General features: G+C 33.4%; 2 protein-coding genes across 3 annotated transcripts; one reads left to right on the plus strand and one right to left on the minus strand.

Moving 5' to 3' along the window:
* The first annotated feature begins 362 nt into the window (after positions 1 to 362).
* LOC118042448 (uncharacterized) lies at positions 363 to 6,805 on the plus strand. 2 transcript variants are annotated; one of them, XM_035050121.2, is made up of 4 exons: positions 363 to 652; positions 890 to 947; positions 1,089 to 4,745; positions 5,099 to 6,805. In XM_035050121.2, exons 3-4 carry the CDS (start codon positions 1,119 to 1,121, stop codon positions 6,467 to 6,469), a joined length of 4,998 nt encoding a protein of 1,665 aa, XP_034906012.1. In that variant the 5' UTR covers positions 363 to 652; positions 890 to 947; positions 1,089 to 1,118; the 3' UTR covers positions 6,470 to 6,805. The 2 variants fall into 2 exon arrangements, with proteins under 2 accessions (XP_034906012.1, XP_034906013.1); XM_035050122.2 differs by lacking the exon at positions 890 to 947.
* A 4,315-nt stretch (positions 6,806 to 11,120) lies between these two features.
* On the minus strand, positions 11,121 to 15,935 carry LOC118042450 (uncharacterized). The gene is made up of 6 exons (XM_035050126.2): positions 15,696 to 15,935; positions 15,417 to 15,593; positions 15,148 to 15,348; positions 13,646 to 13,735; positions 12,591 to 12,710; positions 11,121 to 11,598 (listed from the first exon to the last, which is right to left on the minus strand). Exons 1-6 carry the CDS (start codon positions 15,885 to 15,887, stop codon positions 11,554 to 11,556), a joined length of 825 nt encoding a protein of 274 aa, XP_034906017.1. The 5' UTR covers positions 15,888 to 15,935; the 3' UTR covers positions 11,121 to 11,553.
* Positions 15,936 to 19,150: the final 3,215 nt, after the last annotated feature.

Genomic DNA, 19,150 nt, shown 5'->3' on the forward strand with positions numbered 1-19,150 from the left:
GTTGGGCACACAGGCCCTAGCTGCCAACTTGGAAAGAATGAAAGAAAAGAGAATAAATCCCTTTATCTAATGGATGTAATGATCGATCCCACACTCTCTCTTTTAAACCAAACCAATCAGCTGCAAATACTTAAAATATTAATTGGGTTATTTATTTTGTGGAGTTCTAATCATATGCTATCATGTGCTCCCTAATCATGATTAGCCTTGCTAATGCTAATCCAACAGTCAGAATTGAGAGTGGTTATCTTAATCCAATGGCAGAAACTCAAGGAGCATCGGGTTGTTCTACTCCTTGACTGTAAATTGAAATATCCTCATAACAGAAAACAATATACTAATTCCATAAAAATAAATAAATAAAACTTAATTTTCATTTCCTTTCACATTCAACCTTTTCTCTTTCTCTGCTTTTTTTAGTACTATTATTATCATACCACCTCCCTCCCCATTTGATCATCTCTGTCTAATACAAAATTTAATCACACTCTACAAAAAGAAAGCTCCCTCTCCATGCCTATTGCTGACCCAAAAAGGAGAAATCTTGGTTAAAAGAGAGAGCTGCAGAGAGAAAGGAAAAGAAAGAGAACAAAAGCAGAGGATTCCATTTCCTTTTTTCGGTTTTGAGTCCTCTGATCTGTATATCAATCTGGTGAGTCATTCATTCATTTCATTCTGTTCCTTTAAAAAGTCTCAAACTTTAGCATCGATCTCTTGCCTTTCTATTGTGTTCTGCCCCTCAGGTATTGATATTGCAATGATCACTAAGTTGATCATAATTTGAATGGTCCAGATTTCTATTTGGATTGAATTTTTCTCCTATCTTTTTTGAACTCTACCCGGAACCCATCACTTAGATTTTCTGATTTTTTTTTTTGTTGGATTTCAGGAGTTGAATTTGATCATCGTTTGATTGCTCTGTATTTCATTTGATTGGGTTTTCTTAGGTCGGTTTTGCTCAAATTGTCAATTATCAGCTCCTTTTATATGTTTTCTAATGTTATGTTTAGCAATTGGGTTTCGTGGATCTAGTGCATTTTAGTTAGTTTCTAATTTCAAGCTCTTTTTGTTTGTTTGTTAAAAAACAGGTTGTGACAGGAGAAGGAGAGAGAGACGAAATGGGTATTGATGCAATGAGAATTAGAGTTCAAATCAGGAGATTTTTGGTGATTTCATTTGAATTATGTTATAGATCAGTTTGCAAACATCCATTTCTTGTGGGCATGGTTTGTTTCTTGTTATTGTTGTATAGGTCATTTCCTTTTTTGTTTTCCCTTTTAGTCACTGCATCCCCTGTTTTGATTTGTACTGCCATTTTGCTTGGGACCCTTTTGAGTTTTGGAGAGCCAAATATACCTGAAGTTGAAGAAGAAGAAGAAGAAGAAGAAAAAGAAGAAGAAGAAGAAGAAGAAGAACAAGTTAGCCATGAGATTTCATATTTAAAGAAGGAAGGGGTTGCAGAGGATGCCACTTTTGTTGTTCAGAAAGATGAAAGCTTTAGTTTAGAGGGATTTGTAGGGAACAGAGATATTGAAGAAGAGAGCTTGCTGGAGAACAAAAATAGGAAGATTGAGGTTCATGGCGATTCAGGAGATTACGTGCCGCTGATCGACGAAACTTCCCGAGAAGTTCAATTTGAGAAGCAAGTTGTTGAGGAGGTGGAGAGTTATTTTGATAATTTAGAGTTAGTAAAGAAAAGGGAAATTCAAGAGGAGAATCTTGGGATCAAAGAAGTGTCAAGTCATGCAGAGGGTGTCGAAGAACAATATTCTTTGCTTCAAAATTCAAGAGATGAGAATCTTGACGATGATAATTCTGTGGGAGAGTTTATTGAAACTCATAATGGTTACTTGGAATTTTCTCAGGAATCATCTTGGAAACGTGCATACCATGATGATGAAGAGGATGATGATGAGGCTTCTGATTCTGGATCTGATGGGGTGGAAAGCTCCTCTCCAGATGCTTCAATGGCAGACATTCTTCCAATGCTTGATGAGCTCCACCCACTTTTAGATGAGGAAGCTCCACAGCCAGCTAACATTTCCAATGATGGATCTGATGCTGGTTCAGAGGGGTCTCATAAGAGCGATGAGAGCAGTATTGAGTCGGAGGAGGATGTGGGAAACCAGGCAGATGAAGACGAAGACGGTGATGATGATAATGATAATGAAGAAGAAGCACAAGGCAGTAAAGAGGATGAAAGTAAATCTGCAATCAAATGGACAGAGGACGACCAGAAAAACCTCATGGATTTAGGGACTTTAGAACTCGAAAGAAACCAGCGTTTGGAGAGTCTTATTGCAAGAAGAAGGGCTCGTAGAAACATGAGATTGATGGCTGAGAAGAATCTTATAGACTTGGATGCTGCTGATATTCCCATCAACATTCCATCTATTTCAACAGCTAGGCACAACCCGTTTGATTTTCCTTATGATGATGTTCCTGGGTCTGCTCCTTCTGTATTGTTGCCAAGACGAAATCCTTTTGACCTTCCCTATGACTCAAATGAAGAAAAGCCCGATCTTAAGGGAGATAGTTTTCAACAGGAATTCTCTGCAACTCAGCATAGGGAACCATTTTTCCGAAGGCATGAAAGTTTCAGCATTGGGCCATCAACCTTGGCGGGGACCAGGCAAGATCTTCGATGGAAGCCATATTTTGTACCCGAACGATTTGCTACTGAAGGGACAAGCTATCACACTTTCCAGCGCCAATTAAGTGAAGCTAGCGAGTCAAAGGTGAGCTCAGTTCCAGATACCGAGTCAGTTAGTTCAGCTTTGGAGGAAGAGGACAAGAGGATCAATGAAGAAGATGTTTCTCAAGAAACAGAAATGATTTCCAATGTTGACCATGCTTCTCTCCTTGTCGAAAGGGGAAGTTTATCATCGGAAGACGTAGATTCTGTGGAAGATGAACAGGTTGAGAAGAGTGATTTACTCCATGACGGGGCTGAAATTGCATTAGGGGACGTTGAAAACCACCACGAAATAGATTCTGGCTTGTCTGAATCAGGAGGGGTAACTCCTGAGGAGCTTAACACAAGTGAAATTCTTCTGCGTATGGGACATGGTGAAGAGGATTACAGCAGTAGATCAAGCCTATCCTCGTTGTCAGAGATAGATGAAAAAATATGTGATGTGAATAGAGGATCAACAAGTCTGGAGCCAACAAACAGTCAGATTGAGGGCTCTCACATTTCAATCCAAACTTCACTTGATTCTGATTTTCATTTTGTGAATGGGTTGGCAGATGATAATGAACACAGGGAGCCTGTTTTGGAGCCAAGAAATGATCATATTGACGAATGTGACATCTCAACGCAATCTTCTCTTGATTCAGATTTTCATTTTACAAGTCAGATGATGGATGGAAGTCAATACAGGGAGCCTGGTTTGGAGTCAACAGGCAATCAAATTGGGGATGCTGGCATTTTGAAGGAAAGCTCAACAGAGTCTGATTCAAATGTTTTAAGTGGACTGGCAGATGACAATCAAGAACCTGTTTTGGAGCCAGGAGGCCATCATATTGAGGAACGTGGCATTTCATTACAAACTTCTCATGATTCAGATATCCATTTGACAAGTTCAGTGGTGGATGATGGTCAACATAGTGATCCTGTTTATGATTCAAGCCCCCCATCAATTGAGACTATTCTCTCCTTTTCCTCTCTTTCTTCCGACACACAAAGATCAGAAATGGGTTCACCTCTGGCAATGGCTGAATTTGCAGATAAAGATTCTGAAGCGCATGCTGAGAACTTGGAGAAGGATACGTCTAGTTACCAAGTGATGCTTGAAAGCTCTTCACAAGCACACTCACCAGAAGAAACTGAATTCAGATCAACAGGAGTTGCAGAAAATACTGGGAATGAGATTACAGAGCTTGGGTTCTCAGGAGCAGAGTCAAATTTTGATGGTCATAATGGGTTTACAAAGCCTGAATCAGCTGCTGAGAATTTCTCAGTTGATTCTTCTCCGTCTCTATCAGACAATGGATCAGCACAGGAGGTTGTAGCCAGCAAGGAAGAAAACTCTCATCACAAAGAGGCTCGACTGCACTCATCAAGTCTTGATGCAGAAATCATTGTTGATGGATATAAGCAGTTGGATTCTGCCTCTTCTAGTTATAAGATGGCTTCTGAAGAGAGCAATTTGCCTGTACTGGAAAAAGATTATCCTCTACTGGTAGTTGAGCAGGTTTCAGTAGACACTAATTTATCTGCTTCAGAGGCTAAACCTGCCGAGGACCATGCAATTGGTATTGAAAAATCTTTTGGGCTTGAGCAGGATCAAGTCAGCTCAACAAGTTTTGATGTGGATATTCATGCTGATGGCTTCCAAGCTGTGGGTGAGAAATTAGATCCAGTGGATTCTAATTCTCAGCATGTTCCTTCGAATGATTTACATTTGTCTGTGCATGAAGAAAGAGAGCCATCAGTGGTGGCTGAGCAAGTTATGGGGACTCATCTAGATGTATCTTCTTCGGAGATGAAGCTTGTGGAGGAGCATTCATCAGAGAAGGGAGAAACCGTCCAATCTGAACAGGATCAAGTGCATTTATCAAGTTCTGATTCAGCGATTGGTGCTGGTTTTCACCAAGATGTGGATGTGACAGTTGTTTCTTCAGAATCTGGTCACCAAAATCCACTGTCTGAGGAAAAACCTCATCTTGAATTGGAGAAACAGCAGTCTTTGTCAGATAAATCCATGCTTGAACAATCTTTTAGCAATCACAATGAACCTCGGGTAAGGCATGCAACTCTTCTGCTTCTAGTTTTACTTTTTTCTTAATTCTTGTATGAATTGCTTCTTGTACATGTTTTGTTGAATGACTGATCTGAGATGAGGACCTCTTGTTTTACACACAGCATATTTCATGGGTTGTGCATAAGATTACCTTCCATGAAGACCTCTTGTTGTATGAATGCCTTCCTTTGGGAATAATTGAAAAATTTATCAATATTATTTTCTCAAACCTATATGAATTTTTGCTCGTGTGTTGGATTTGTTTGCAATTAGACTTGGACTCTACAGCAAATCAGTGATTTGTTAGGTAGCTGAATTAGTTCATTAAACGTGATTTCTATGACACCAAACAGGGACTATCTGTTACCATTTCCAACAATGAAAACATTCCAGAAGTCCACAATCCTGAAGAGACAATTTCAAGAAGCATCACCTCCTTGATGCCAAATTTCACCTCAGACTCTCCCAATAGTCTACCATACAAATCACCAGCTGGTGGAATAGATTTGAAAGATGATGTCCTCGATAAAATTGTATATGAGGATTATCATCAGGTCTTAGAACACTCTAATTACCCAGGAGAAGCATATGGCCCCCCTGTTTCTGAGGAAAATATCAACGAAGATGAAGATGAGTTAAAGGAGATTGATGAGGGATTGTTGTCAGAATTGGATACAGTTGGGGACTTCAGTGTAAAAGAAGTTGTTGGCGAGTCACTCCATGATGAACAAGTACCAGAAAATACTAGTGTTAGTCCTGAATTTGACTTCTTGCCAAAAGATTTAAGCCTGACAGAGGTCAAGCCAGAGCTCCCAGTCCTTGAAGTTGGATCAGTTGAAGATATTGACTTGGCTTTCAAGCAACTTCATGAAGGAGCAAATGTTGAGGAGGTCATCCTTCCAAGTATGGTTGAGGAGCAATTAGCTGAGGATGAATCTAAACATCAAACTGATTCAGACTTGCGAGTTGTTGAAGCAAGATCTTTAGAAGATATTCATATTGCTATGAAGCAAATCTCAGAAGAGAATATTGAGGAACTGGTGTATTCGAGGGATGCAGCAACAGAAGCAAATGAAATGGCATCTGCCAAGGAGATCCCAGTCCTTGAAGTTAAAACAATCGAAGATGTTGACTTGGCTTTCAGGCAGCTTCATGAAGGAGTAGAAGTTGAGGAGATCATCCTTCCCAGTGCAATTGAGCAGCAGCTGGTCGTGGATGATACCAAAGATCTCGGGCAAACCAGTTCAGCTTTGCCAGTTGTTGAAGCAAGATCTCTGGAGGATATTCATATAGCCATGAAGCAGGTTTCAGAAGGAAATATTGAGCAGCGGCCAAAGTTGCTGGATCCGAATGATAAACCAGGACATGAAGCAGCTTCTACCAAGGAGATGGATTCTAGGAATTCAGAAATAATTGAAGAGGATTCCACTGAGGATATTGAATCAAGTACTGTAGAAGTAAATGAAGTGAGTTCCATCAAGGCTGTGGAATCAAGCATTGTGCAAGTAATTGAAGTGACTTCCATCAAGGAGAGTGAACCGGATACTGCTGAGTCTGGTGGTGGAGAAACCAGCACAATTGCTCATCATGAATCAAAGCATGGATTCGATGAAACACCTGGAAATTCGAGTTCGAGCATATCAGATACCAAAGGCAAGAAGGCAAAATCTCATAGTTCGAGTTCTAATTCCAGCTCGAGCTCGAGCTCTAGTGATTCAGATTGAAGATAAGAATTGTAGCGAAGAAAAGAGAGGAAGTTTTGTGGTTTGAGTTTTCCTTCCTTTTGGTTTAGTTGTGTGAGAATGGGTTTTTTTGATTTTATAGTTTGGTCTACCACGATGTATTACTTGGCTGGGTTTTGATTACTTTCTAATTTATTGATCTGATCTCTTCAAGAATGAGTTTTGGTTTGATTTCTTGAAGTGTGAATTTTTTAGGTTCTAAGAGTGAGCAGTTTGAGGTTTTCTGGGATAAAGATTGTTTGAAATCCCTGCATATTGTAAATTACAATTTGTAGAACGAATGTGATCAATTCCAGGCGTATAATGCTTTGTTTCAAATTTGCTCATCAGTTTTTCCTCTTCATCTTTGATATGCCCAGGCATCATCTTATAAGAGATTATTCGAGTAGACTCTGCGCGGGTGATATGCAGGGTTGTCATCTGACCGTGGACCTGTAGCAGCATGATTGTTTCGGATCCGTTCTAGGTCTTGTCTAGTGTAGCTGTTCAATTTGCCTGTTCCTTGAAATGCAGAATTTTGCTGTATATAGCACTGCAAGTTCACAGTAGGACATATTGTTCCATGTATTGATTGGACTGAGGATGTGAGTTATATATTGATCAAGTTTGACAACAGCAATGCTACCCCCTTTCTACAGCTAGGGTTTAAATGTGCTTGGTTGCCAGCCAGACACCATTTTCTAACTGAAACACAATGCAGGGAATATATCTGAAGCTGATCATCTTCTCTGTTGCTTCCTTTCCAAGGTTCTTGAAAGTCAGACTGTTGGCTTTTTCTGGCAACTTCAAAGGGAGTTGGCTACTCTTTCAATGAAACTTTAAAGGTGCACTAGGTTGCGTGTAGACAATCTGTCCTCTCCCAATAAACCACCATGAAAGACCCATTTATGGCTCCTAGTATTCCGCCCAGCGCCACCGGGGACCATGGCGGAGATATTTTGTAAGGTTACTCCCTTATCTATCAGAAAAAGGATTCTTTCTTCTTCCTCCTTTCAGTAAAGGGGTGCGCAAGTAGCTACCTCTATAATCAAAGAGCGCTGCTGGCTAAGGTCAATATCTGCAAAGGGAACAAAAGAGAGAGTGGCGAGTGGGGCTGGTTAAGTAAAGGTGACTAGAACAGCCCACCACTCTGCATTACTGAGATCATAAGTTACGCGTCAATTCTTCTTTCTGTTGGCACAGATATGTTATCAGATTTACGCAAGACAACCGACCCTTGAATTGTTGGATATGAATCCAATCCACCGACCCTTGAATTGTTGGATATGAATCCAATCTAGCCAGGAAACAACAATTCAGGCCGGCTGCTTTTCGAACCGACAATTTGGTGTTGATCTTGTCCTGTCCCTCTCAACATGACGGTAACTAAGAGCAATGTCGCAGCAAAACATGATTAATAAGTGTGATGGGTATTTTGGTAACTATTATGATTGTGATTTATTGTTAAGTATATTACGCAAGGTGAAACAAAATGACGAGTTTTTGTTTGTTTTTATATTTTAAAAGTATTTTAAAAAAATTTAATTTTTTTAATTTTAAATTAATATTTGTTTTAGTGTTTTTAAATTATTTTGTTATTTTAATACGTTGGATATCAAAAATATTATTTTAATATATTTTTAAAAAATAATCATATTTCAACTTTTCGATTTCAATTTCTTTAAAGCCAATAAACAATTGAATTTGAAGGCTGGCCGGCAGACGCCAATGCGTCAGCAGTATTTGTAATAAGCTGCTGAAAAGAAAAAAAGTGAATCTTTATTGGACTAAAAAAATGGAATTTTAATGCGCAGACCCCACCTTCTTTCAGACTTTATACATTCAATTCCTTTCCAGCTGGTAGCCTTGCTAACTTTTTATGAAAAATATACTTCCCTTTTCTTATTCCGCATCAGAGAGTTCTAGTTTGATCTCCCATGCATACTAAAGTAACTAAACACCTAAAAACACACGTTTAATAAAATAAATAAAAAATTATGTATCTTAATAAATAATAATAAATTTATTAGTTCAGTTAAAAAAAAAAAAGATATCCAATCTTATATTACGAGGAGTTTTTTAATTTAAGAAATTAAAAAATTATGAAATAAGTAATATTTTTCTTAAATAATAATAAATTTATTAATTCAGTTAAAAATTATGCCCCAACAGTATTTAAAAGCATATATTAAAATATCTGATTTTATACTACAAGGAGTTTTTAATTTTCACCGATAGGAATAAGTAATTTAAACTCTATTAAAAATTATTTTCTAGTATAATTCATATTTTTCTTATTAATATATTTTTTAAAATTAAAAAACATATCTTTTTTTGTATCATGTGTTTTTAATTTGATATTTTTTTTTTGAATAAATACATATTTTTTTCTCATTCAATATTAATGATAAATTATTATCAAAATGTCATATATCAAGTTGATACATAACCATAAAAAAAAATGCAAATGATTCGTCGTTTGTCAATTTAAATTCTAATTATTTTGAGGTGGTTGAAAAATCAAGCCGGTGTGTTTTCGAGTTCAAAATTCTATTTTTAATATATTTTGACATAAAAACCTAACAAACACAATAGAAGCATCAATAAATTAACTTCTCAACTCAAAACATCCAAAATTGTTCAAAAAACATAAAATCGAGCTAAAGAAAAAAAAAAATCACTCTAGCCCAATCTACCTTTTTATGCAAGCTGAATATCATACACATGGTGGAAATAATAAAACAAAATTATTTAGGAGTCCTTAAGATCCCGTTAGACAGATCTAGAGTTGTTTAAGAATTTATTTTCTAAAGAGCTGATTTTCTTCAGCTTTGAATAATTTTTTAAAGGCTGAGTTGTTGCAAATTACAAGTCATCTAATTGTTCGTCCTCCAACTGTAATCCATACGAACCACCAATGAGAAATTTCATAAATTTCTATTTTGAAAAGAATGTTTGCTATGCCTAGAGTGCTAAATTTCTATTATGTGACTTACATAATTTTTATGTGTAACAGACAATAATTCTAAAATAAAAGGCATAACTTACTATTTATAGAGAAATCTAAAAACCCTATAAATTGATAAAATATCAATTTGTCCCTTGAATATCATATATTAATTCAGGATAATTTTATAAATTAACGTAATCAACTCCTTACTTGATTTTTCCAGGTCTAGAAATATAATTCATATATTAATTATATTCTTGCTTTTAATTTCTAAAATGAATTTTTATCAAGTCATACTTAATTAAATAATCTCAGTTTAATTCTTGACTAATAGTTCTTCATGTGTGTGCCCCATTAGGTTTCTAATATGTTGGCCCAAATATAAATTATAATTATAATTAAATAAATTAATAAATTAAATTTATTATCAATTCAACAATTAATTAATTTATATTTGAAGATCAGATGCATCGTTGAGTAACATATCATGATCCTTCAAATATTAGAAAAGTTATTAGTAATTTGACTTAACCTTTGTTTCTCAATGTAATTAATATCCTTTTATCAATAATGTTTCAATTTAACATTAAAGCATGAAATATGTTCACCATGGTAAATCATGTTTGTTCTCTACAAAATAGTCATTGATTATTTGAAACTCTTTTCAAATCTTATTCCATTTTGGTCAATAATTTTATAATCAATACTATTTAAGAACACATGACATATATATATTTTTTTAATTCAGCTAAGGTGATGAATTCTCTTTTGATCACTCAAATATCTTCATATAGTTTATGTTATACTCAAATGTCTGCCTCTTTATTACTTCGATTAAGATAACATGTACCAAGATTAAAACATAATATTCTCTATATAAGATAATTTAATGATCTTAAGTCTAAGGATTATTTACACAATCATCACATTTGCCTTTCCATAAATATAGGAGATATCTGTATATGAAATTATTATACAAGTAAATTCAATATACATATCTTATGACAAGCACATACTTGTTAGTTCTAGCTATCTATTATATCTCAACTTATGAGAACAATTGTTTTATTTTATAAAAAAAAAAATATGTATAAGTTTTTATGACTAATAAATACCCAGTATTTAAAAGAGTATCAACCAAAAACATTTTAAAAAGAATGTTTTGATACAATAAAAATCTTATAATTACAACAACTTTATAATTTTATTTACAAAATATTTTTGTTCTATGAATTTTATCTTTATTCTAGATTCATAAATTTAATATTATATAAATATTAAAAATAAATTAAACTTTTATTAATAATAAATATATATTTACATGAATATAATAATATCATATATAATCAACTAACTACTTATACAACTTCAATTCACAACTATCAAACTTCCAACCTTTAACATAAATTTTAACCATTTTAGTTGCCTCAACTTTTCTATGAATTTCTCTCATTCCTCTCTAACTCAAATTAAAAAATAAATCAATTAAATTTTTAAACTAAAATGAAAATTGCTGAGAATTAGGGATTAACCAAAAATTTTCTCCATGTTTTACAAATTCAATTCTATTTCTTTTATTTTTTTTTTATTTTGCCATAATTCAACACTAATTTCGTCTCATTAAAACATAGAAAAACTCAATTAAAAGGAGAAAAAAGGCTTAATAATGGGGGAAAAAAAAAAAAAAAAGAGAGTCAGGAGTGAAGCTCCGTCACAAAACCTAGTTGTTTTAGATGTATCAGGTAATCGGATTGGATCACCTCAAAATATCATGACATGGCAGTAAGGGAAACACTATTATTCTTAGCATTTTCTTGCCCCACGATCATAGATCCTAAAATGGGGATTTTGGTTTACATAGAAAATAGAATACACCCTCAAAAGAGCAGGCAGTCAAAGTTTTAGGAAACTAGGATACCTAAACTAGGTGCACAGATTTTGCAGAGGTTATACCTATCCTGCTAAAAATACTCTAAACAATAGGGCATGGCTCGTATAATGCACTTTTGATTGGTCACCCCAATTGAAGAATTTATGGCACAACAAGCAACTGAATGAATCCAGAAGAGCTCCCAACCTGGCCAAAAAAAAATTGTTTTTGCTTCTTCTGAGCTGGTCCAGAAGAGCTCCCATGGATCTACTGCTTTTGCTTCTTCTGAGCTGGTCCAGAAGAGCTCCCAACCTGGCCAAAAAATAATTGTTTAAAATAACAAGTTCAGCTTTTATCAACAACAGGAAAGAATCACACCCCTTGGAAAAATCTAAGCACCCAAGAGTTGCATTTTAAGCATCACCGACTGGTGCAACTACAACATGGATTTCCCTCGCAATATCAAGCATGTGTGCAACCACAGAAATATAAATTCAAGAAAGCACAGAGAATATTTGTAAAGCATCAGATCAGCTAAGCATCCAGGATTTTAAATTGACGACCTAGTTACACCAAATGATGAGGATCTTTGTTTATTTTGGAGTAGCTTGGACAGAAAAGTGAAATCCGACTAAAAGCCAGTACTACCATCATTCACCTCATTTGTTCTCTTCCAATTTATTTATTTCGTAACCTTAAGCTTGACGCCCTTTGTTTTGAAATTTTTTATTGGTATTAAGATTAAAAAAAATAAAATAGAGACCAGTGCAGTCAGTAGTGGAACTATACAACAAGCTTTTTTTCCCCAGAATTTCGCTACTAGGAAAGTGCAGAGATATTAAATTAAGGATCCTACAGTTTCCAAATACACCCTTTTTTCCCAGAAAAAAAGAGAATGAAATGGTAGATATTTGAAGTAATATACCTCTTATATCCATTCATTTATATGAAATAATCCAACTAGCACCAATTTCTATCATCATACTACCACGCACCTAGTTTAGACTTTACACACAATTCTGTGCAAATAATTTTGAGTTTCTTCATAAACAGTTAAATGATGAAACGAGAAGAGAAACACCCATTGAAAATCCCCAGAGCATGAAAAGCATTGGTCTTTTATTTTTTTGACAAGGAAGATAGCAGGCATTCTTTTTCATAATTTTCTCTTCTTGTTTATTAAATGACCTGACATATTTCAAAATTTTGATAAATGAGTCCAATTTTAAAGAACCCTAGAAAGATCATCAATTTTTTAAAAAATTTTTACTTGCAGACATATCAAGATTGAGAATTGTGCATACCCTGCTAGAAAGCTGCTCATTGATGTAGGTCATTGATCTTAACATAGCTTCAAGCGTGTCTCTGCTAAGCTGAAATTTCACTTCTGTTTCTCCTGAAGAAGACTTGCTGTAATCTTGAAGCTATGAATCAAGACAGGAATATATATATAAGATACACAAAAGAGCACCATAAGAAGTTGTAATAACTGAATAGAAAGAGAGTTATGCATTCTGAAAAAGGAAGCACTTGTGAAGTGTTCATTAAATGTGAGGAATTCAAACTTGATAGATACTTGAGGAAAGGTCTAAATTCTAAGTATTATCAAATATGAGGAATTCACACTTGATAAGTACTTAGAGGAAGGTCTAAAATTCTAATTAGATATGTTTTCAAAGTAGATCTAAAACAGCAATGATTCTTGGCCTCTATACACCACTTTCCATCACTTAAGGAATTGTATCCTGAATAACTCACTATATGGAATGCTTTACAAACACACAACAGTACAGAGATCCTATTGCTCTGAATCAGCCAATGTCTATCAATAAGAATACCCATGAGCCGTTACAGCTTGGAATCTATAGTACACTGCCACTCTGTTCAACCCTTGTTTCCTGATGAAGCTACTTTTTTAATTTGAAACCACTATTGACCTCGTCCCCATACAGGCTGCCATTATGAAAGTGTGAAACATATAGGACTGTGCTCATATCAACCCAGGGGGACAAATGACCCAATAAAACAGCTAATAAGTCCAGGCTGGGTAATCTCTCTTTTGGTGACATAATATGCCTAAAGAACCCAATAGCTGACACAATCAATCACAAAGAAAATGAGACCTTTAATGGCAAAATAGTTTGGATCAAAAAGAGCAGGAGAACCAGTCAGAAATATAAAGCTTGCAATTCAACAAGAATAATATCTCTGTAATTTCAAAGTCTACAATTCCAATAGTGCATTAAATGACCATTCAAAAAGTCAGTACAAGTTCTCTTTACTTGTGGAGAAACATGTAGCTCTTTGGAAGTATGCTCAGCTTACTGAGACAAGAAAACAACACAATGCATTCACATACCTTGAGAGTTATGATGGCAACTCTATTAGCTGATGAAGGGTTGCGATTCTCTGCGGTCCATGTCATTGATTTGAGGCGAGGTACATTAGCCTATATAATAGTAAAATCCAGTCACATATAAATTACCAAAGGATTCAAATTTCTGATGTGCATTATCATGAGCAATCTTGTTCACTTTATTGAAGGCCTGAAATTTTAATGTATACACGAAAGCAATTACACCTTAATAGATATTATTAGCCGAAAAAGATATGTAAGTACATAAATAAAATTTCTACATTAGCCTTTTGCTAATCAGAGATGCTCTTTCAAACCCAAATTGCTGTGTATGGTAATGGGAGAGAGATGTAAGGACATGGTGGTATAGTTCCCCCCAAAGAAAAAGAAGCTTGTTAGACTTCTCATGGAGGGTTAAACAACATATTTCAAGACTTCCTTTGAGTTGTAATTGAAAGGCAGGACTCCAACTAAAGTTGCTTTCTCAGGGGGCGATGGCAAAGCTCAATAGGAATATGAACAGGATCATGTCAAAAGAGATTAAAAAAATAGGAACTGGACTAGCATGGTGTTGTAAGCATAAGTGCAGTCAATGGATAGCATAGGACCGTTTCTCACTTCATTCCTGGGAAGCAAGAGAAAAGTAGGTCTTAGTTATTTTTTAATCAAGTAGGACAACGGCAATTTCAGGGATTCGCATGCTAAAAGGCTGGAAAGATAGAATTTTGGAATGGCTGAGATGGTGCAATCTGAAGGATGTTTCAGTATGAATGACGCACTTGTATTAAATGTGGCTTTTGTGGCCTGAGATGAACAGAAAGAGATTTGAAGTGAAGGAGATTGAGATGCATTGTTTTCAGAGCCAGTTTCAATCTCAATTGGATTAACTTCTTGACTGCTGTTCCCTCTATGACCTTGTTACAGGATCTTTCAGCTTCCTAGGAATCAACGATTAGGATTTAGGATTATAAGTGCTGTATTTATAAAATCTCCTCCTCTTCTTTCTCTTTTAAGTTTCTCCCCATAGAAATCCAGTGCAAGTGGGTAGAGTCACTCTTTTCCCCTTCTACTTAATTGTTTCTCTAGAAAGAATTGCCAATCCGATTTTTGCTGGACATACAGCTTCTTTTACCGAGTTAGAGAACAATTCAGCACGACAAAAATAGTTTCACTAGAACAAGTAAACAAAATCAGTCAACCTATTCTCTTTGTTAATTTCAGATATCCTCAAAGCAAATTTGAGCAACCGAGTACTAGTTCAAGGCTTCCTTTCTTTTCACTATTTTTTTTTCAAGTGGGGCACTGAGAGCCAGAAAGTAAGACATTACCGACTAGAGCAGATACCTCCTTAGTGACAAATGATATTAGAGGGTAAAACCAGAGTTCTCATTCAAGGATAACAAACAGTTTAAAATATCTAAAATAAATGTAGCAGCTAACTACTTGTTTATGGCATAGTACATTGAAGAAAAACACAGTAACTAACTCATGTTTACTTCCCTTACCATGTTGTCAAGAGGAGTAACATGATGTTGGGCAAAAACTGAGGCAGCAGTTTCAGCAATCATTGACGTAGGCTCCTCAAAACCATTATGATTAAAACGTCCATTAGTATCATCTTGACGAGGCCAAAGCTGCGTCGGAACCTCAGCCGTAAACGACGGCGGACCACTAATCCCAAAAACACTAGTCCTCGGCAACGAATGCTGGATAGGAAAAAACATGTGTTAACCAAAATGACAAATACAAAAAAAAATAAGAGGCAAGAAAAAACCTGTTCGGTTGTAGCTAAATCATCCTGCTTCCATTGAATTTGATACTTGTGGAGCAAAGTGATAAGAGTGGTTTGCAAATCAAGGGATAAATCAGGTGGAAACAGCTTCAGCAGCTCATCACTGCCCATACTCTCATGTACACATTTTCTGATAATCGAACGAAGGCATGCCAAAACCTACAACTACAACAACCTTTTCAGTTAACTAATTAACTAGCTATTATTCAAAAAAGAATAAGAAAAAAAAGAGGAGGAGAAGGAAGAAGAAGAAGTGATTACGGGATCGAGTTGAGGAAGGGAAGGGAGATCGAGGAGAGATTGAAAGCGGGATTTAAGGGGAGAAGGGAGACCAGTTCTTCTGGTTTTCCAGAGAGAAGTAAGGATGTGCTCAACATCTTCTTCCTTTGTTGCTACTGATGATAGCTTGTGAAGCTGCAGATATAGGGAATCATCATCCTCCATTTTCTCCATTTTAATTTCCAATAAATGGCTTCAATTTCTGCCCCTGCAATTTGCCTACTGAAGTCTATATTATTTTGTTAACATATTTTTATTTTAAAATATATTAAAATTATATATTTTATATTTTTTAAAATTTATTTTTAATATCACAGTAAAATAATTTTAAAAAATATAAAAAATAAAATATCTTGAAAATTCTAAACCGATCTGTTGTTGTTGGTAAAATGATATTTACTATTCTCCTTTTCTTTTTCTACCATTTACATTTTGTTTACAATCACTCACACATAGTTATTTAAGAATCAGTTATTGTATTTTCAATTGGATTTTTTTTTTTTTTTTTTTTTTTTTTATCTTATAACTTAACTATCCTCAATATAGTTTTTAGACCCGACCCGGTTTAAGACCCAGGTTCCGGGTTTTGACCAGGTTACCAGGTTTTGACCAAGTTACTTAGTCGTTCGAGTCAATTTTTTTTTTTAATAAAAAAATCAAAATGATATTATTTTAGTAATAAAAACCCAAACTTTCCAAATAGAGAGATAATATTAACTTTTATCTTCAAAATTTAAAATTAAGTCGATAGAAAAAAATTAAAATTAACTAATTAGGTTAAAGGTTATTAAAATTGAGGTATTAAAATCATTTTATTAGTTTTATATATAAAACGAGATGACATGTCCACGTACTACCACGAGCTTATAAACAAAAATACTTGATAGTGTTATAAGTGTGAATCAACGCTAGATAAATAATAGAAACTAAAGGTATGATGGAGCAAATATTTCATGACGGAAAAAAAAAGTTGTATTAGTGATAAAAAAACTTAGAGACTGAACAAAATAATTTATAGCAATCTACAGTATTTTGTGAGGAAAGATACAATATTTTCGTTACATGATTTAGCTTTTCTATTAATAAAAAGCAAAAAAAAAAATTACAAAGTTAAATTCTCTACCAATTTAATATTAAAAAAGCTAAATCATAAAAATACTTAGAGACTGAACAAAATGATTTGTAGCAATCTACAATATTTTGTGAGGAAAGATACAGTGCTTTCGCCACATGATTTAGCTTTTCTATTAATAAAAAGCAAAAAAAATTACAAAGTTAAATTCTTTACCAACTTAATATTAAAAATGCTAAATCATTAAAAAAACTACAATGCTTTTTCCATATGATTTAGCTTTATTGTAATTATAATTCTTAACCAACTCAATATTAAAAAAAAAAAAAAAGACAAAGATAATTTTGGAAAAAATCATAAAACAATCATTTGGGAAAACACTGCAACAATTCATAGTGTTTTAAATAAAAAAGAATTACAAAGCTAAATTCTTAATTAGCTCAATATAAAAAAAATCGACAAATACAATTTTAGAAAAAAAAAACACAAAAAAGGGGGGGAAATCATGTTAGAAACACTGTAGCAATTCACATTGTTTTGTGATGAAAGCTACAATGTTTCTCATTATGATTTAGCCTTATTTGTAATGACTTGTAATTGTAATTCTCAAACAATTTAATATTAAAATAAAATAAAATTGACAAAGATAATTTTAAAAAAATTAAAAAAAAAACCATGCGGAGAGACACTATAGCAATCTACAATGTTTTATGAGGAAAGCTACATTGCTTTCCTCACATGATTAAGTTTTATTACAAAGTTAAATTCTAACCAATTTAATATTAAATAAAATAAAATCGACGAAGATAATTTTGGAAAAAAAATATTACAAAAAATAAAACACAAAAAGAAACTGGAAAAAAACTATATGAGGAAAAACTATATCAATCCATAATGTTTTGTGAGGAAAAACTTGTATTTACTTGTAATTGTAATTCTTAACCAATTTATTATTTAAAAAATAAAATTGACAAAGATAATTTTAGGGAAAAACATAACAAAACAAAAAAAAACCATGTGGAAAAAAATATTGTAACAATCCATAGTAATTTGTGATGAAAGTTATAGTGCTTTCTTCACATATTGTAAGTGTAATTTTTAACCAGCTCAATATTAAAAAAAAAATAAAAAAGATAATTTCAGAGAAAAAAAAAACCATTCGAAGAAACATTGTAGCAATCAACAATGTTTAAAGGAAAAAAATTACAAAACTAAATTCTTAATCAGCTCAATATTAAAAAAAATCAACAAATATAATTTTGAAAAATAAAAAAATAAAATAGAAAAACTATGTGGGAAAACATCGCAGCAATTCACAGTATTTTAAAGAAAAAAATTACAAAGCGAAATTTTTAACCAATTCAATATTTAAAAAGTAAAATCAACAAAAATAATTTTGAAAAAAAAATAAATGCAAAAAAAAAAGAAAACAGAGGAAAGTTGAAAAAAAAAAACAGGGGGAAAGTTGGAAAAGAAATGAAAAAATGAAAAAAATAAATAAAAATAAAATAGAAATGCACTGTGGATTATTGTTGTAATCCATATTGATTTTGGGTGTGGGGAAACAATGATTTCCCCACACCATTTAGTGTCATAAAAAACAAATCATGAGGAGAAACACTGTAGTAATCAATAATAACCTTAATATTAAAAAAAAATCGACAAATATAATTTTGAAAAATTAAAAATAAAATTGAAAAACTATGTGGGAAAATACCATTGCAATCCACAGTATTTTAAAGAAAAAAATTACAAAGCAAAATTTTTAACCAACTCAATATTAAAAAGAATTGACAAATATAATTTTAAAAAATAAAAAATAAAATAGAAAAACTATGTGGGAAAACACCGCAATAATCTACAATATTTTAAAGGAAAAAAAATTACAAAGTGAAATTTTTAACCTACTCAATATTTAAAAAGTAAAATCAACAAAAATAATTTTGGTAAAAAAAAAAAAAAAACAAATGAAAGTTGAAAAAAAAAGAAAAGAAAAATAAAAAAAGGGGAAAGTTGGGAAAAAAAATGAAAAAATAAAAAAAAAATGAAGAAGAAGAAGAAGAAGAAGAAGAAGAAGAAGAAGGAGGAGGAGGAGGAATGCACTCTGGATTGCTATTGGAATCCGCATTGATTTTGGTGTAAGGAAAAAAATCGAAAAATATAATTTTGAAAAATTAAAACATAAAATTTAAAAAACTATTTTGAAAAATACCGCAACAATTCACAGTTTTTAAAGGAAAAAAAATTAGAAAGTGAAATTTTTAATCAGCTCAATATTAAAAAAATCGATAAATATAATTTTGAAAAATAAAAAAATAAAATAGAAAAATCATGTGGAAAAATACAACTACAATCCACAATATTT

Source organism: Populus alba, chromosome 13 (genome assembly GCF_005239225.2).
Source record: "Populus alba chromosome 13, ASM523922v2, whole genome shotgun sequence".
NCBI lineage: Eukaryota > Viridiplantae > Streptophyta > Magnoliopsida > Malpighiales > Salicaceae > Populus > Populus alba.

What these genes read in the sequence shown, in the direction of transcription:
- LOC118042448 (XM_035050121.2), top strand. Translation starts at nt 1,119, where the DNA reads ATGGGTATTGATGCAATGAGAATTAGAGTTCAAATCAGGAGATTTTTG. An exon ending in GCAATCACAATGAACCTCGG is followed by an intron (nt 4,746 to 5,098) that starts GTAAGGCATGCA and finishes GACACCAAACAG; the next exon opens with GGACTATCTGTTACCATTTC.
- LOC118042450 (XM_035050126.2), bottom strand. Translation starts at nt 15,887, where the DNA reads ATGGAGAAAATGGAGGATGATGATTCCCTATATCTGCAGCTTCACAAG. An exon ending in ATTTAGCTACAACCGAACAG is followed by an intron (nt 15,349 to 15,416) that starts GTTTTTTCTTGC and finishes TTTCCTATCCAG; the next exon opens with CATTCGTTGCCGAGGACTAG. An exon ending in TTACTCCTCTTGACAACATG is followed by an intron (nt 13,736 to 15,147) that starts GTAAGGGAAGTA and finishes ACTATTATATAG; the next exon opens with GCTAATGTACCTCGCCTCAA.